General features: G+C 27.8%; 1 protein-coding gene and 2 long non-coding RNA genes across 4 annotated transcripts; 1 reads left to right on the top strand and 2 right to left on the bottom strand.

Moving 5' to 3' along the window:
- Positions 1-449: 449 nt before the first annotated feature.
- LOC105253782 (carotenoid isomerooxygenase) lies at positions 450-4,473 on the bottom strand. The gene is made up of 10 exons (XM_025413974.1): positions 3,886-4,473; positions 3,521-3,777; positions 3,287-3,433; positions 2,917-3,064; positions 2,598-2,748; positions 2,126-2,355; positions 1,859-2,041; positions 1,331-1,765; positions 1,112-1,210; positions 450-1,039 (listed from the first exon to the last, which is right to left on the bottom strand). The coding sequence occupies exons 1-10, from the start codon at positions 4,000-4,002 to the stop codon at positions 869-871; spliced, it is 1,938 nt and encodes a 645-aa protein (XP_025269759.1). The 5' UTR covers positions 4,003-4,473; the 3' UTR covers positions 450-868.
- A 1,610-nt stretch (positions 4,474-6,083) lies between these two features.
- On the top strand, positions 6,084-16,912 carry LOC105253781. The gene is made up of 3 exons (XR_889403.2): positions 6,084-6,161; positions 7,036-7,255; positions 16,735-16,912. It is a non-coding gene; the product is annotated as an uncharacterized LOC105253781 (long non-coding RNA).
- LOC112639567 lies at positions 11,365-17,107 on the bottom strand. 2 transcript variants are annotated; one of them, XR_003123568.1, is made up of 3 exons: positions 16,938-17,107; positions 16,733-16,861; positions 11,365-11,714 (listed from the first exon to the last, which is right to left on the bottom strand). It is a non-coding gene; the product is annotated as an uncharacterized LOC112639567 (long non-coding RNA). The 2 variants fall into 2 exon arrangements; XR_003123567.1 differs by lacking the exon at positions 11,365-11,714 and adding an exon at positions 13,694-13,881.
- Positions 17,108-19,632: the final 2,525 nt, after the last annotated feature.

Here is a 19,632-nt window from a genome sequence, read left to right as displayed (position 1 = left end):
TTCAGTTGTGTTGTTACGATAATAAGTTGTCGAATTCGAAGATCATAATTTATCGTAACAAAAATAAAAGTATAAATTATTGAAATATCTACAATTGAAAATGTAAGATGGCAAAAACGAAAAGGGGAATTATTTTTAAGAGAGAAATTATATATTTCTTATTATATATAAAAATTATATATGGTTTATAATTTATATATAATCAAAAATAAAATTCTAATGAAATCTAATAAGTTGTTGATCAATCTTTATTAACGCAACCTTATATACACACACATATATATACACATATATACAACTTATTAGATTTTTTTTATCTAGAATTAAAATTATTGAATCATATTTCTTATTCGGTTATAGAGCTAATAATTATACAGAATTAATAATTATTATCAAGAAGACGTGAGAAGAAAACTATTTTTAATTTTTAATATGAAGTAATGGGAAAATTATACAAATATAGAAGGCAAATCACTTCAATTAACAATTTAAATTCGATTCATTAGAAGGAAAGATAGAGATCAAGAGTCTTCAAGGAGATTATTCAAGGAGATACAAGTAACTTTGTAAGGGAGTGTCTTGTTGTTTACGCGGGACTTAGCACAAGACACTACCGTGTCTCTTGATTTACGATACATAATAATTTTCATATCACTTACATATTATTATTCTTATTATATTCTTCACATACATTATATATTTGATACCCATTTTATCTTATTCTCGAAAAGATAATCACATTTACAAATAAAAACAATTTGCCACGACTTTCAATACTTTAATAATGATAGAAAATTTGATTATTTCCGGAGTCTTTTAATTAAACAACATTCTATGTGTCTAATCGAATGATTTTTTTTATATTCGATTACTTATCTAGACTGAACCAACCGTGCAAACATTTAGGCACTGGTCCAGGTGTATCGAAAGTAACTCTCGCGATTTCCGTAAATGTCACAGCATCCAAGATTAACAGACCGACGCGAGTCTCTTTTTCCGCCCATACCATAGAGCTTACAACCACACCGTCATCCTCGTTCTAAATAGAGAAAGCAAGAGAGAATAAAATAATGGAATTATTTTTTCTGTAAAGAAAGCTCATAAATAATACCTTTCCGTTTGGATTCGGCACGAAAATTGGTTCGCTTGGATAAACACCCTTTTCCTGCCACATTCTCTTGGTCTTTTGGAAAGTATCGACCTTTATTAGCTACAAATCAAATTAATTTTTATAGCAAATGAAAGTAGTTCGCACATCTCTCTCGTCGTGCTTTAATTATAAAAGAAATTAAAACATAGTATACTTTAGAAATTCGAGGAATATACTAACCGTTCCAGGATTGTCCATGTCCATGTCACAGGAGATCGCGTAAAAGTACCGGTACTCTTTACCAAGATAAAAATCCGCATTAATTCGCGGAGTTTCGCAACCTACGTCACAAAGAAGTTCCGGCTTTACAAAGATCTTGCCATCGAGAAGAAGGTGAGCAACTGGCTTCTTTCGTAGAGCACTTCTGTGCTCATCTCGCCAGTATCTGGATTTGTTACTATTCTCGATGTTGTCTGCATCATCAACGATCTCGAGGTTTGTGTTATGATCGATACTACTTATATCCTGGAATAACTGTAAATTCTGATACACCGTTTTAATTGTAATGAGATTGTAGTCCGATGTTGTGTCAGAATGCACTTCTCTCATCGGAAGTATGAAACGCAGCGGTCTGGCGCGAAACAATCTGCCGAAATCGGCGTCTCCGTGCATGTTCTAATTCATTGGTAGAAGAGAGTGATTTGAAAATTAAATTTATTAGTGTCACGTGAAAAACGCTTTCCCGACAGAAAATATGTAAATGCCTACCTTCATTGCATCAATATACATATACTCCAACATCTTCGGATCCCGATAACAGCATATGTCGAGCACAATGTATTCCCCATCGCGGGTTTCGAACTGATTGATTATGTGAAGATAAAAAAATGTCTCTGCGACGAAAGTTCTCACTAGTTGACCCGTTTTTCTCGAGATAATATAAATAAGCGTCTAATAATCAAAATTAAATATATTTAAATCTTCTTTTGTTAATAATATAATTAATTACAATTTTTTACCAATATGAAAACATACGCTTTCATTCTCGTGCCATTTGAAACTATTTATTATCGGTTCTTTTTTTAAATGAGTGAACATCATTCTGATAAAGGAGATAGCCAGTGGTTGTTCCACAATGATGAAGTAGTTGTCGGTGATGCCAAAAGTGTGCATGTACGATGGATTCAATAACCATCTGCTTGGTACACTAGCCACGATTGTTGCTTGATCGAACATGGACAATTCTCTCTCCTCTCCGGAATCGTCTAGAAAATTGTTCAAATTATAAGATTTAAATATTTGACTCAACAATAATATTTCTCTTCACTCTGTTTCTTTTTCTAAGGGAGAGAGAGAATTACAGAAAAGCAATTAAATGTATAAAATTCTCTCCCCAATAAGAAATTAATTTTTCGCGATTACTAATTTCGATTGCAATTGACTCTACAAATCTATTTCGTCCAGAAAGAGTATGACGTACACTTGTTCATACAAAAAAGTATTTTACCAGTACTGATGCGATTAGGATAGAAGCATACGACATTGTATCGAGGTCCAAATGGAGTTATATTCATTCCTACATTATAAACTCTACCATCAGCCATAATATGAGGATGTGAAGTATGATTTACAATATTAACATATTTCGATATGTTTACCTGTGAACAAACAAAAAGTAATTCTTATGAAAAAAAATTTATTTTTGTTAAACTACTTTTTATTAAACTTTAATTTATTTTATTTTATTTATTAGCAAATAAGTAATATTCTACTAACAATAATAAAATTAATTTATAAAATTAGTATAAACATTTGAGTGTTTTTACCCTGTCCATTGTTTCTAAAGTCTTTGGATCAATTCTGTGCATCACTGGTGCTGCTTCCGCGAACGTGTAATATTCATCACCGAAGGGATATACCGAAATCATGGAATTGTCCGATATCTCATCATCTGATTTGAATACAGCGGCTACTCTGAAAAATCAAAGAGAAGAGAGAAGATATTTTAAAAGAAAAATTTTATAATAAAATTTTATAATAAAAATTTTATAATCCTATTAGAAAGGAAGATACATAATTTATGTAAAGCACTGCGAGAAATTAAAAAATAGTTTTCTCTACAGATTAATTGTCTGATATTTGTTTTAATCAGAAGCTAGCTTTACTTTTTTCTTTCTTTTTCTTTTTCTCTTTTACCTTCGAAAAATACTGTGACAAGGATCCGGCGTCGCGCAAGTACCGAACTCAGTAAAAACTATTCTCTGTGCAGCCATATTTCTTTTATATACTTCGGTTTGGACGAACCGTCGTTGATAGGTGACATTTCCGTTCGCGATATGAAATCTGTGAAATTTTTTCGTATATCAATTAATGTCGTCATCCATTCAAAGTTTTTACTATACTTAAGTTATACTTTAAGATAAAGCGTACTTATGCAATAGGGCTGAACTGTCGAACAGATGCTGATAATGGTATTCGCCCACTTTCAGATTACCCGGACCATTCCGCATCAGGGTGCCTGTCAACCACTCGGGGATGCTGCCAGTGATTTCGGTCGATCGAAGGGGCTCGATCACTTCCTCTTGGCAGCTTCTCATCCACACCGAAGAGTCGCAATTAGCATAGTAATATGTATCATGATCGTCTGCCGTGTTATCAACCGGCACGTCATTTTCCTGTTCATCATGCTATGAAATGAAGTAATATTAACAGATATAAATTAATTTTACATTTTTTTATAACTTAACTTATTTGTGATAATTTTGTCACGTTTCTAATAGTTTTCAAAGGCTTACGTGAAGTTCAGTTTGCAGTAATTTTCCATACTTTATATGTTCAAAATTATCCAAGACGTTTGACATATGAAGTAATGATCCATCGAGTGGCGTTATAAGATTATAAACATACTCCATTTTTGAAATCTTTTCTTTCGTACGATCGATTAAATTTGTATAATTAATAGAAATTATTATCAAATTGTACGTATCAATTGTACTCTTCCATATTTAACATTTATTTTGATTTAACATCAAACTTTTACTTTCACAGCCACAAATCTTAATATTTAATCACTTTTTTTATTCAAATCCTATATAACATCAGTTTTTATTCACTTGCAGAAAGAAGCTGCAGTAATCGTTATTACACATTTAAAGTCGGACTTTATTTTAAAATTTATATGGTACTACGAAAGATACGCACACACAATTTTTAATTTTTATATATTTAATTTTCATGTAAAAAAGTATTTCGGTTACACGCTTTCTTCCTCCTCATCTACAATAACGTTATGATCAATCGCCGATTCCGATACAAGAGGTTTCAAAATCGAGAAAAGTATTTGATGTAATCTTATGTGTGTAAAATCCATCTTTCGCGACAAACGTCCCGATAACGAATGGCATCGCGACACATGGATTTGTGACCTTAAAAGCGACGCTTTGACATTGCTTTAATCCAATTTAACCAGCAACATAGGTTGATTGAAGCCTCTAATTGGTTCACTCAAGTGCGTCACGTGCCCGGATTATCGTGTTCACGTGGAAAACGACAACACGTGAATGCAGGTCGAATGCATGACATAATTTTTCTTCTATATTAATATTTAAAAACATTTTTCTCTTGTATTGATGTTAAAAGAAATATGTAAACTCGAGAGAAGGAATGTATAAAATTGTGATAAAAATTATATAAAAATTATATTACATGAAAGTATTATACATATAATTGCTATTTACATTCGGGGTATTATTTTTGCGATAATATTAATTAAATTTTTTTTGGAAAACCAGAAATCTTTTGTTAGAAAACAGAAATAATTGTATATATTTTATATCAACGAAGAAAATATATTATGTTTTTTTTTCAATATTTTAAATGATTCTAACAATATATTATAAAGTAAAATTTAATCCAAATTTTTTATATGTAAATTTGTTGCTCATTATTATACACTCAAATTTTCATTCCTTTAATCTGTACCATATTACATTCCATGTGTTTTATGTGTATAAATAAATAAATATATATATATATATATATATATATATATATATATGCATATATTTATGAAAAATATGAAATATAATAAACATAAATAAATATTCAGTATTATAATCGTTTCTTATATATTTTAAATAATTCCATCAAGTTAAATTATAAATTCTTGACGTGTAAATTTATTGCGTTTATTGTTGCGCATACATACATTGTTGCACCATGTAATCTCATTTTTTTAATATTTATCCGTATATAAATATATCAAATACAATATAATATATATGTGGTTACATAAACGTATACATATGTATATACATATGTATTTTGTACATGTATGTATATATTCTTACACATATTATATTTATATGCGGATGAATATTAAAAGAATGAGATTGTGTGTATACACGTGTGTATATAATAATAAGCGCAATAAATTTACATGTCAAGAATTTATAATTTAATTTTGATGAAATTATTTAAAATTTTGGAAACGAACACAATAGTCTTCATTTATGTTTTTTTTATTTCAGATTTCATAACTTGTAATAAATATTGAATTGTCTCTCATTAATAGATATTTTATAACTTGTAAGATATTGAATTGTCTAATTTTTTCTATATATATATATATAATTAATATTAATAATAATATAGTAATATTAATATAGTAATATTAATATAATATAAATTATATAAATAATATTTTATCTAATTCATTATGTAATTCATTATTTAATTCATTATATAATTTCATCGATTTTGTTACAATTTATAATTATATAAATAATATTTATATAATTATAAATTGTAACAAAATCGATAATTACCATAAAAATTTCTCTGGCAATCGATAATTATGTCGATAATAATGATTGTAAATTTTTTATTTTACCGACCGTTGTACGCTGTTTGTGCAGCAAACAATGCACAGAGGGCATTATAATTTATATATTTTTGTTCGTTACTATCTTCAAATTTCTTATTCTCCTTCGGAAGTGAATAGAACGAAGTTTAATAAGAGCTCTACGAATGCATATTATTATATATATGCATATTGTAAAACACCTACCAGGTATAAATATTTACTTAAGATTATTCATACTATTACAAGTAAGAGTGCCTGTTTTCTTTCATAACAATTATGACAATAAGCAGAATTACGTCAATGACTAAATAATTTCGAGAATATGATTAGCATCTCTTGTAAGGCAATAAATATTTCCAAATCACTAAAAGCAATAAAAATAGAATAACAAATAGGTTTCTTTGAACTTTGATTTGTTTTTAGACTGTATTTGCTATCGAGTTTTTTCTTTGCTATTGTTTAGCGACATTTAACAATATCAAGTTGTTGTCAAACAGAATAAATTAGAGTAGCAATATATCTTGTGTCGTAATGCATTTTTACTCGGACATTTATTTATTTGAAGGATCTTTTGGAGGAAGAATTAATTATCGATTAAACATCCTCCATCACAAAGCATGTGACTTGTTTTTGGAATCAAATATACTTTTTGCCCTTTCTTTGCACTTAACATGTGTAGAAAAATACATGTAATATAAACAGACCAGAGTTGTGATCGATTGTAATCATTATAATTGTATATACATGTTTTCGCAACAAATTTTATACACAATAAAAAGTGGAATCTCGAGTTTTATATGTCACAGATGCGCGTAAAATGTCACGCAATTGTAATTAATTGTTTGTATAAACATAATCTTGAAAAAAAATTCGTGATACGAGCAGACCAGCATCGTGTCAAAATTATATCTATTTTTAAATTTTTAGATAATATTATAAAGAAATATCTCATAATTTTTTTTCAACATGCACGATGGATATAGAAGCTCTTTTCTTTAATTGGATTTATTTTTGGAAACAAATGCAGTTGCTGTGCTCGATGTGAAGTTTTCATCTCTTTTTGTTTTTTTGTTTTTTATAGGAAACAGATCTTTGATGTTGCACCACGAAGATGCTTAGATACTGCCTGATTTTCAGCACTTTGAATATTTCAACAAGATAACAGAAAGTTTCAAGTTTCAAGAAAGACTAACCATGATTCCTTCCCTGGAATCGTACGTAATCGGCTTTGTGAGACATTAGCATAATCATAAAAAGGAATACGATGATTTAATTTGCTCACCTAGCTAAAATTATTTGTGGTATGTTATTTATTTATATTTTAGCAGTTTAAAATCGTAGTTTCTTTTTGCTAGAATAATCCTTTACTTTACTTGTGATCGCAAAGAGAAAAAGAATAGCTATAAATACACAAAAATCGAATGAAAAATGTATAACTGATAGAGACTTTTAATTCTTTAATCAACATGCAATCAAACTTTTTTTACATAAATTTATATTTATTTGCTTAGATCCATATGTTTATCGAAAGATCTGTGATTAAAATTTAGAATTACAGAATATAGATGTAAAGCGTTTAATTAATCGTATATACCTATTCATATAAACTGAAATAATTGTTATCTATGTTCGATATTTGCACGATGTTCATAGAGAAACATCATCATTTTCATGCAAATAACGTATGTGACATTTAGATATATTACTGTTGGCACCAAATTTAGATTACGCCTATCATATTAGAATTATTATCGTACGACGACCAGATCAAACATTTGCAAACATTGCATAAACATCCTAATCACACTCGTGATGAGAACAATGTAACTAAATATAACAGGCGTATGTGGATCGTGTATATGATCTGCAATATTAAGATAAAAATGAAGAGACATTTGGCAGTGACATTTCATTTACAAAAAATTTTAAAATTTTTGAAAATTTAGTTATAATTATTTTTTTAATTAGATATTCTTAATTATTATCTTAAAGTTATTAAATTGTTTAAATTATCTAAAATTATCTGAAAGTTATTAAAAAAGTTATTAGAAAGTTATTAAAAGTTATTAAGGAATGGAAAAAATTAATATACTAACAATATAACAAAAATCTAAATCTCTTAGAAGTAAATGAGGAGGAGAAAGGAAAATAAATAAATATAATCGTACTAAAATAATTATTTTATTACACTTAAGAGATTCTTGACAACAAGAGTTTAAAAAATCTAATACGATAAAAAAAAATCAAAGATCAAATAAAAAATATCGATGCATTGATTAATTGAGATCAAAATCTCAAAGAGATAATCGATATATGAAAAGGAAAAAAAGCTATCGAGTATTTTTATCTTTCCACTCCAATTTATTCTATCGAAAAAATTATCACGTTATCTTAGTGAGAGAGATTTACGAACTTAAATTTTTGTAATACGAAAGATATTAGGATTATGGGGAGGAGGGAGGTGAGATGGCAATGGTGCGTTAGATACATAGAGATAAACGTGTTCAGTTTCACGCATGCGAGTCACAACCGCATGGGATGCGTCTGTGAGTTGTCAGTGTTTCGCATGGCGTACGAAATGTATTGTTTACGCGCGACGGAGCAGACTGCACATGCTCGCACCACGTGGTTGTCACGTGCTGGCGATGCGAGATATGTGTCACGTAAGCGCGAGCGCGCGCCCGCGCCAATAAAGTCGAATTAATACCATTATATATCCGGTGGATGGAAAACAATGCAGCCTTTTTCTTGTACGAAAAGAGAGAGAGCTTTTCGCTTTTAAAATACCTCTTTTTTCCAAGATAGATATGTTTTGAATTTATGTAATGATTGAATTTTAAATAATTTATTTCGAACGAAATAATATAACTAATAATCATCTCGATTCGTCTAAGTTTGAAAGGATATAAAAAAAAAGACGAAAGAATTGATTTAAAATAAATAATCCGAATATTCCCTAAAAATAAAAACATAATAATTATTTTTTATAATAAATTATAAATTCAATTAATCCATAAATGAGCACAATAATCAATTCTTTTTTACAATACAAATATGATGAGCATTTATGATAATCTTTTGGAAAATAAATTACATATTAATCATGCACCGTTACATTTACTAACATATTTAGTTATTCTTCAGTTTTCTCTTGTTTTATTTTATAATGTTTGTTCGTTTTAGGATTTTTCCTTACTTTTTTCGGTTATAACATTTTTCCTAAAGAATAAAATTATAATTTAAAAGATAATATAAAAATAAAATTATAATTTAAAATATAAAAATGCAAGAAACATATTTTAAACTTATAATTTTGTATATAATTAAGAAATTGCTTACATAATCGTAAAATCATATTAGCGAAAAATTTTCGCGTTTCAGTCAAAAGCTAAGAATTCCATTAATCCATTAATATCAGATAGATGTCATTTCTTAAAAATTTCAGAATCACATATTACTAGTAATATTTATTTGATATAAAATGTGTGTATATAAAACGATTGTTACTTTTATATATAGAAGTATATTTATAGAGAGTCTGTGTCACAAATTTTTTTTACACGTAATTATCATCAAAATCGGTAGTCATCAATATATTGATATATTTATTGTGTATTTCAGAAATTGTGCCAATAATTAGTGTTACTAATTATGAGTCATCATTCATGTAGCTAATTCATTCTAAATAATTCTCTAAATAATTCTAATAATAATTCTAAATAATTCTAATTAATTCTCTAAAATATTGTAACTGGCTTATGCTTTCTATTTGCAAACGGCAGTAAAGATCATACGAGATCGAAAAAGTTATTTGATATAAATTCTGACTGCATATAAATATCAATTTTCGAAAGAAATCTTATCGTACCATACCAATTATGTCCAATATGTTCGAGGCATTTTATATTTTAGAGAGACATGTGGTTTCTGTTCTCTCATTTATAGTATTTGCCCTGCAATGAGTGGCTTCGTTATAACAAGGTTTTGAGTCACATGTATGTGCGTCAATTTCTATATTTTTATCGAACTGTTTACTCGCTACATTTAACGAGATTGTTCAGCGCGATTAATTAGTGGCAGTCATCTCGTTGGCGCGACAACTTTAATTAACGATGAAAAAGAGAAAGAAAAAGAAAGCAAATGATATCTAGTTTCATTTTGAGTTTCCTTCTATTGTGTAAACGGCAATTAAAATTTAATATAAAAAAACCATGCATATATAAGCGTATTCAAAGATCAGAAGAAAACTAAAAATTAATTATTCTGATTAATTTTTCGCAATTATGCTCCAAGTTCATTTATCATTATAATTATATAAATTATACAATTATATTTTTTATCCAATTTTCATTAATTTAAACTAGCAAATTATCGATTTTCTGTATGTATTTTTTCTGTCCAATATATTTTCCATTATTAAAATATATATACTTAGTAAAAAATTTACTAAGTAATTAAATTTACTATTTAATACACATACACGTATATATACTTTACTTGTAGTTATTTTCAAGTGAAGATATGCCGTTTTTTGTAAAATGTGTAAGATTATTGCATGAACGAGAGAGATTCTCGAATAAAATATCGACAAGCTTGATAAAAACAATCTTACATATATATATATATATATATATATATATATATATGTATTTATATATATACATACATATATATTATACAACATTCTATATTTAGCTTGTCGCTTTTATGTCATATAATATCTGATTTAAATGTAATTTTTTCCTTTTAAAATCACAATCTCTCTTTGTATAATCTTTTCTTAGTAACGCTCAATATTTTAAAGATTACACATGCAAAGATTATTATTAAATCTTCTTTTTATTAAATCTAAGAAATTCGTAAATCTAGATAGAGTAAATTATATGAATATTTTTTATTTATTGGCAAATTACAATTTGCTTTTGACTAAATAAGCTTAATATTTAAGTTAATATTTAATATTTAAATTAAGATAATTTTTAATTGTTCTAATTCATTTCTGACTTTTATTCGCGATGATTAATCTCTCGACAGCTTTATCGTTCAAATTTAGACATGCATTATCCGTACTTGATAAATATTTGTATTTGTTACGAATCTGAGCTGAGGAAATAATTTCTTTGAACTCGTTTTATCATTTTCGTTAATATAATTCTAAAAAAAACTTTCGTTAATATAATTCTAAAAAAAACTATCGTTTACGAGAAAAATGATGGACTGCCTACCATATGTCATTCAAGGATTTACGTCGAGGATAAACTTTTCTATTTTTTCATTTGGCAAACTATATGGGGTGTTCGATTAAAATTATATTAAAGTAAATCCAGTAGGAATTAATCAAAGGACATGATTTTCTTATCTAATCTTTCTTTACTATAAATTAGTCTTAAATTTTCGAGCATTAATTACTGGAAAACTAAAGGCGCCTTGGGTGAGAAAAGATCGGTTTCAAATCGGTTGAGAAATCCGAAATGAAAAGAATATTCAGTGATAATTGTCCGGTACACCGTATGTCGAGAACGGACGTAGATTCGCGACTGCGTGTCAATCTAATTCAGTACCATCGGTACAAATCTTTATAGCAATATAATTTGCGTAGTTCTGTGGACCCAGCGTTCCAGAGGCTCGTCGACACGCTCAATTACGTCGTATGTCCGCAAATAACTAGTCGATATTGACGCACAGCAAATTGCACACGCGCATCGGTAAATTTCCATTCGGCTATTGCTCCTGCTGCTGTTGGCTGATGTCGACAGGTGCCTATTACGATAACGAAAAATATTTACCAAATTCACCTGTCGCTACTGGAATGGAAATTTGATAAATAAATTGACTTTTCTTATTTATTTTGTTTCTCTTTTCGAACTTACATAAAAAGAATTTCTTAGAATGATTAACATAATTTTCATAGAGATAATTATAGAAGCACACATATTTTGATTGACATAAAATATAAGTATCATAGAAACCCAGCAAACACCAAGTAACAGTTATATAATTGTTAGTTATAATTTCCCACTCAACAATATAATTGTTATTTAACACATAACAGTTATATAACATGTAGCAGTTATATTGTTGAGAGAAAATTATAAAATTATAAGTTATATAACTGTTACTTGGTGTTTGCTGGGAAGCCATTCATGCAAAGCATTTCTCGTGAAATAACGCTTAAAAGGAATAACGCTTAAAGGAATAAAAAGTATATTCTAAAAATAAACGTAACAAATTTTTTTTCTTAAAAAAATAATCGTTGCTAATATTGCTATAAAATCGAAATTTCTCGAATATAAGATGGGAAAAAAACAAACATAAACACAATAATTAAAATTAAATTTTAGCTAAAAATGGAAAAAAAAAAAGATATTATTTCATAGCATGTGATATTAATATTCTCTTAAAAAGTTCATAAGCCTATTTTTATCTAACCTTCCTTCTGCTTGCCTTATCAAATTGACCTAAAATTTCAATACAAAGAATTGTTATCTTTAATAATGTGTAAATAGGTTAAATAAGAATTATTTTATCAATAAAACGGATACAATTATCTATGTTATTTATCTGCAACTATTTATCTGCAAAATGATTTAAAATTGTAAATTCTATTTAATATTGAAAACAAATTATATAAATTTGTACACAAAAATTGTACTCTCTCTCTCTTTATATATATATATATATATATATATATATATATATATATAAATTAGATATATTTTTTTAGTGTTTTAATAGTATAATATATACAATCAAAACGAACGAAACGATCAACTCAATCCAATCCTATCAAATTACATAAATCTCCGAGACATTTAACACAGTGAAAATTTTTTTATAGTTAAATATATCATATGTATCGTTTTATATATCATATGTTATTATTAAATTAAAATTATTATTAAGTTAAATTTAAATTAACTAAAGTTATTAGGTATTAAAGTTATTATTAAGTTAAATTTTTTTATAGTTAAATATATCATATGTATCGTTTTATATATCATATGTTATTATTTCGATATTTGAAGAAGTGTGTTATGAGCTTCTATTTCGAAAACTAAAGTCAACGTATCATTTGCCCGATAAATATTTATTTAGAAACACAAAGTCCAAAGAGCGTTCATTTCGACGTAATGAGGATTTCTTTTATATATTCCTTATTATACATAAGTTCTATTTGTTTTGATGTATCTTATCAATCATTATCATAGAATACGTAATATAATCCCGAATGGTCACGAGTGGACCTTTATTACTTTTATCGGTTCTCGTGACTCTACCCAACAATAATCCGTGTACAACAATTAATCGCCAGTATCTCGTTCTTTGCGATATGAAAATTGAAAATAAATGTTCGATTTATTATGTCTATCTCTATATATTAATATATTTATCAATATATAAAAATTAATATATTTATCAATATCAATATATAAATCTGAAGGTGCATATATTGAAAATAATATATATATATATATATATAAGCAATTGGGCAAAGAGATAATTAGAATTATTCGTTATCAATTTCACTTTACGTGCTAATTCATCATGAATCAATTGAAAATCAATTGAATCGTATTTAGATAGGATAAGTAAAACAACAAGAAAATAATACCAATATATTAATATATTAATTTATGAATAAACAACATTTAATTATATTTCATTGAACAGTAATAAAAATAATTGCTTATATCAAAATGCGTTTCCTAATAGAGTCGATTGATTGTTTCTCTCTATTTTTCCACGTTTATGCATGATTCATTATTTGAAGAAAAACTCGCACAGTCATTCCTGATTCGGAGTTTCAATTAACACGAGCCAGCGTGGCGTCATTTTGATTATTCTACATGTCTGAAGAGCTTGCAATTGATCCGGTTGCGTTTGTGTGGATCACGCATATGATACATGATCCCGCTACTGGTTATTCCTGCAAAAGTGAATTAATAGAGCCGTTGACCCGCGTAGTCGCCTCGATTCTTCTCAACATGACCGAGAGATAAAGACCTTTATCTAAAAATAGATACGACAGGAAAAACAACAGTCCTACGATGCTCTTTTAATTTGTCATGTATCTTTTTTATTTCGTAGCTGGATATAAAAATAGATTTAATAATAAAAATATTTGTGCTATAGTTGCGTCTTTATGATTTAAATACAAAGCTTTAATTTTCAATCTCTGTTGAAAATTAATAGAAAAATAATTGTAAATATCTCGTGAAATAATAAAATCAAAACGACGAATCTCGTAAAATAATCGTAAAATTATTAAATTAATTATTAATTATTAATTATTAATTATTAATTATTTATTACTTATAATAATCATAAGGGAGCATGAAAATGTTAAATTATAATGTAACAAAGAACGAAAAAAATTGTGCATAGCAACACCGGACTTTCTTTGTCAAATTCGTTCCAATTAAAAAACTCAAAGTTCACATTGCCAGCTGCGAATGCACTTTGTTCGATTGAACACGTGAATCAGTGTACCATTGCAATATTTTTTGTTCACGTGCCAAACAAGCACGGCTCCGTTCTAAGAAATATCGTTTTAGAATGAGCAAATCGTGATCAGGAATCGCGCGCGATGTGCAATTATGTGAAGCAATCATCGGTGCTTTTCCACTCATTGTGGAAAACTTGTCGGATGTGTATTTTCATTCATGCATAATTAACGAGTTGGCAGTTATTCAAAGTTACTCAGCCGACGAGACTTTTACTTTTCCGATTACTTTCGCAGTTATTCACTCTTTACACCTCACCTAATGCATTGTAAAACATTTTGAGGTATATAAATAAAATAATATATATTTATTTTTTTTAATAAATAAAACAATAAATATATACGTTTTATTATAATGTGATTTCTTAAATAAAATATTCTTAGGTATTTTTCGATCAAAAAATATATGTGTCTCCCTTTCTCTATATAAAGAGTAAAAAAAAAAAAAAAAAAAATATATATATATATATATATATATATATATATGTATATATATATAAATATTATTACACGTAAATACTAATTTAATTCATTATATATGTATACAAAGAGGGAGATATTTATTTTAAAACACGCGGTATATATCTAAATCGTTATTTGTTCTGTTCGATTTCATATCTTGAAAAAAATGCCATTATATGTTATTGTTATGTAGAAATATATGATATATTTACTCTATATATATAGAGAGAGAGACACATATATTTTTTGATCGAAAAATACCTAAGAATATTTTATTTAAAAAATCACATTATAATAAAACGTATATATTTATTGTTTTATTTGTTAAAAAAAATAATTATATTATTTTATTTATATACCTTATCAAAATGTTTTACAATGCATTAGGTGAGATGTAAAGAGTGAATAACTGCAAAAGTAATCGGAAATATATATATATATATATATATATATATATATATATATAGAGAGAGAGAGAGAGAGAGAGAGAGAGAGGGAGAGATATTAATTTAATTCACTGCAACGACAACCGTAACAAGCTCCTCAATTAATTACTGTTGACTCCCGATGTCAATCGGTATTGCTATAAAAGGATTGCCCCTTTTGTTCTTGCTCTTTGAAGAATCGATTTTTCTCGAATCAAGTTGCGGTAAATTCGATCTTGGATAAATTCGTGACGGTTTTAGAATAATCTTTATCATGTACAAAATATATTTTTACATTCACGAATTTGAATTTTATTCCTAGATGTCATATAGTTTTAATTAATGATAAAATTATAATTAAATTTTATTATAAGCTATTTGTAAAAAAGCGACACAAATATGAAATATTTGCAGCTAAAAATTGAATAGTCAGAATTGAATAGTCATGCGTCTCTTTGTAGACGATCTAACGAAACTGACACATTGTTTACAAATTGTAAGAAACATTCACCTTGATTAGTTATTAACAAGATATATCATATTTTGAAATTTAGAACATTATTTAAAATTTACAATTTTAAATCTTCTTTCTTTTTCTTTCTATTTTTTTTCTTCCTCGTTTTTAAATGTATAATTTATCATAAATGTTTAATTGCTAATATTATTGTTTCGAAAATATCTTCAACTATTAACAATTTTATTTAATTATACCTAGTATCCTATCTTCACAAGATTAGATTGTTTGAGAATAAATTGCAATCTTTATATCTGAGAAATAGTCTTAAAAATTTAATTTTTTGAATATGTGTATTAATTATAAAAGACATTATCTTGAAAAAAATCTCTTGTAGAGGATTGAATTTAAATTTGTTTTCGTGGAAACGAGATTTTTTCGAAGATTAGATCGAAAATTTTGTAAACCAAACACTTTAAACAAGTTTGCGTGTACCAAGTAAATCGTAACTTGCGTAATATATCTTAATCTATCGCCGACGGTCACATGCAGGCTGTAATCGCTTATACTGGTGATAACAGTGTGGATATTATGAATGCAAATAAATGTGAATGTAATAAATCATTTATGTCCATATTTTTCATGTTCTTTTTTTCTAATTATATTTATTTAGTATACAATATATTTTAATTATACAAAGTTAATAAAATAAATAAAACAAATATTTATAATAAATAAAACAAATATTTCTAAATTAGATTTGCATTTAGTATTATCTTAAGCTGTCCCGATTTTACTTTCGCGTATTTTTTAAATACCTTTTTTATATTCTATTATGTTTGGCGCGAGAAACTAGATTTATTTTAATAAAACTATTTTTAAATTTTACAAAAGTTTTAAAGCGTAATAAATATATTCCTATATTTGCACTTACAGGTAACTATTGGTAGAAATTTTCCCAATTTTCACGAGGCGATTGGATGATTGGGAAGAATCATACGGAACGAAGCGATATCGATTCGCCTCTTCTCTGCGCGAACGTGACATGCCGTCTGCTTTCTGCCTTAACAAAGTACAACGAATGTGAATATCGGCGAAAATAAGCGGAAAGGAAATAAGATAGAGAAGCACATGACTACTTGGATTGATAGCAAGCTCGTGACCACGGTTTGTCCGATAAACCACCAAGAACCGAGAATTTAATCGACCACAATTGGCCACATACGTGTTCAGTTCTTCGCCATGGTCAGAAATTACGCCATGATCAGGAATTACGAGACATTCAGCAGCAACGAGCCAAATGTATCGTCGCCGTCAACATCTTTCGAGTGAGTACTCGCTGCTTCTTACTAAGTTCCTCCTGTTATCGTCATTCTGATATCGTTGTTGATTTGAAACGAAAATGGTGCGTGATACATTGATGTTTTATTTATGATTAGATGGATAAGATAACGACAGTTTTTGATATATACGATCGTTCTTGCAATATCTCACCATAATGATGGAATAAATCCACGTCGAAATGACAGATTTTATAGCTATATATTATTTTAAACTTACGTTTAGTGTTAATGGTACATGATGACCATATGTTTCGAAATTTTACCAATTTTGATATAAAATTATTATTCCTGTTAATGATTCTCTGAATTTAAAAACTTTCTTTACAGTTTTCTTCATTATTTCAAATGTTTCTTACTTGAGACTTTTTTGTGTAGATCTTTATATTCTTATTATAATAGTTTATCTTAATTAAATTATTTATAGTCTTGTTCTTAGAATCATATAAATGCTCATAAATTTAAAATCATTTTTTTCGAACAACATACTTTGATCTTCCCATGGATTGTCCTATAAATTTTGGCTATGTCGAAAATAAAATTTGAGTATTAATGATGTGAGTTTTTGAATATACAATAATTTTCTAGGGATGGAAATGTCAAAAGTAAAATGAATAATGAATTTTTCATTTTTCTTGTTTCTAGGAGAAATCAAATAATCTTTCGTAAAATTTTAGTTTATTCGAGAATTGGAAGGATGATTTGCGTGCAACCTGATGAAAAATTAAACATAGAAATCATATATCTCGATATTTCCTAATATAAATATATCAAGCTACAAAATGCTAAATGTTACGCATAATATATAAAAAAAACATCTTCACATTTTATTATAAGAATCTCACATGTTTGCCTAATTGTGATACATGTATGCGACGATTACAATGTTTGTATAAATCCTTGTAATCAAGTATTTACAGGCCAAGGTTATCTCGCTTATGTCCGTCAGATTACATTTACCGTAAGTGTGCTACTCGTCATGCTCGAATTTACGATGATGTGACCGTCATCAATGCATATTAATGATAATGCCAACGTAATTGCAAATTTAACCGAAAAATAAACCAGCTTACTCTTTTAATCTTTACACTACTCGATTCTTTAATGGTTTAACATATATTTATTAAAAGGTAATCGTATCTCTCAACAAAACACATATGTGAAAAAGAGTTAATTTAATTATGTAACATTTAATATTTAATCGAAATGATTTGCTCAATCTTTCCATCACAGTTAATCTCTTTTTTTTATTTGTTTCATTTATTTTCCAACTAAGTTTTGAAATAATAAAACCATTTCGCTTTCTATCACAAATGCTATCATAAAAATAGAAAAAGATTGAGTGCTGCATAAATATTAAATCATTCCGATATTCCGTCGCGAGAGAAGATCGATCATTATAATTATCTTTTATTCGAATTTATCGCACATATTTATAAGAGCTTCCATCGTCATTACTTTTTATCGCGTTTAGATTCCCATTTTTATTATCGAGAGACCGTAAAAGTTATAAAATATAAATCTTCATTTGTGTTTTCTTTAGCAAAATACACTCTTTGCGCATGTATTTTCAATATCTATCTTTAATCCTTTCCATTTTTTAAATATATTTTCTTGTTTGTCTTATGAATATTCCGTAAGATTCTTCACTGATAATGCATGCGGCGCATAAATAGATATCGTGATTTTGTAAATATGCGTATCTCTTTTTTTCTCTTTTACCTTTGCTCGGCAACGGAAAGAAGGCTACCTCGCAACGTGATCTAAGAGAGGTTCTTTTCAAGAGACCGGGTTTATCTCGTTTTACGTAAATACGAAGTAACGTTTCACGAGCAACAATCGTGACGGTTTCACGCCCGACACTATTTTTCTCAGATAAAAAGATGATCATGCATTTGCGACCGAGATTCTTATCGATACTCGAGATAGATTGCCCCCCATTACATTAGTCACATATCGAAACATTTAAAGAAAAAATTGTGACGACCTTTGTGACGACGCGCCTTTCTCTGTCTTGTGATAGCTTAATAGATTTTTTCAATCTTAATCATTATTACGACCACATTATCATGTGCTCGAGAGCATTTTTCCTATTAGAAGAGCATTAATCTTAAATGATCATTAATTTTAAAAGAAAAAATCCGATATATTTATGATATTTATATTTATGATATTTATATTTATATATTTTTTTTATAAAACTTTGTGCAAACTTTTTTCAATATATCTCTTATTTTTTCTTTTATTTTATGTAACTCATGTTACTCTATTATTGTGTTATATTACTTATTCCATAAACATATCGATATCATTAATCATTAATAATAATTAAAAAAAAAGATAAAATGTCTGCAATAATGAATAACAAAGAGAAAAATTCAGCGTGAAGCTGAACGACCAATCTTATCGATTCCTCGTGAATTCTCGTTCGTGTTTGCTCGATTAATTTATACCTTGGCGCTTCCGTTTCCTTTCCGAATGTCATGACCTTAAC

This window comes from Camponotus floridanus, unplaced genomic scaffold, assembly GCF_003227725.1.
Source record: "Camponotus floridanus strain SB8 unplaced genomic scaffold, Cflo_v7.5 scaffold74, whole genome shotgun sequence".
Lineage (NCBI taxonomy): Eukaryota > Metazoa > Arthropoda > Insecta > Hymenoptera > Formicidae > Camponotus > Camponotus floridanus.
This window is presented reverse-complemented; position numbering and strand designations above follow the sequence as displayed.

Excerpts from the sequence above, each read along its gene's own strand:
- LOC105253782 (XM_025413974.1), bottom strand. The coding sequence starts at position 4,002 with ATGGAGTATGTTTATAATCTTATAACGCCACTCGATGGATCATTACTT. Across the intron at positions 3,065-3,286 it reads TGTCACAGTATTTTTCGAAG|AGTAGCCGCTGTATTCAAAT; the intron begins GTAAAAGAGAAA and ends TTGATTTTTCAG. Across the intron at positions 1,211-1,330 it reads ACATGGACAATCCTGGAACG|CTAATAAAGGTCGATACTTT; the intron begins GTTAGTATATTC and ends TTTGATTTGTAG.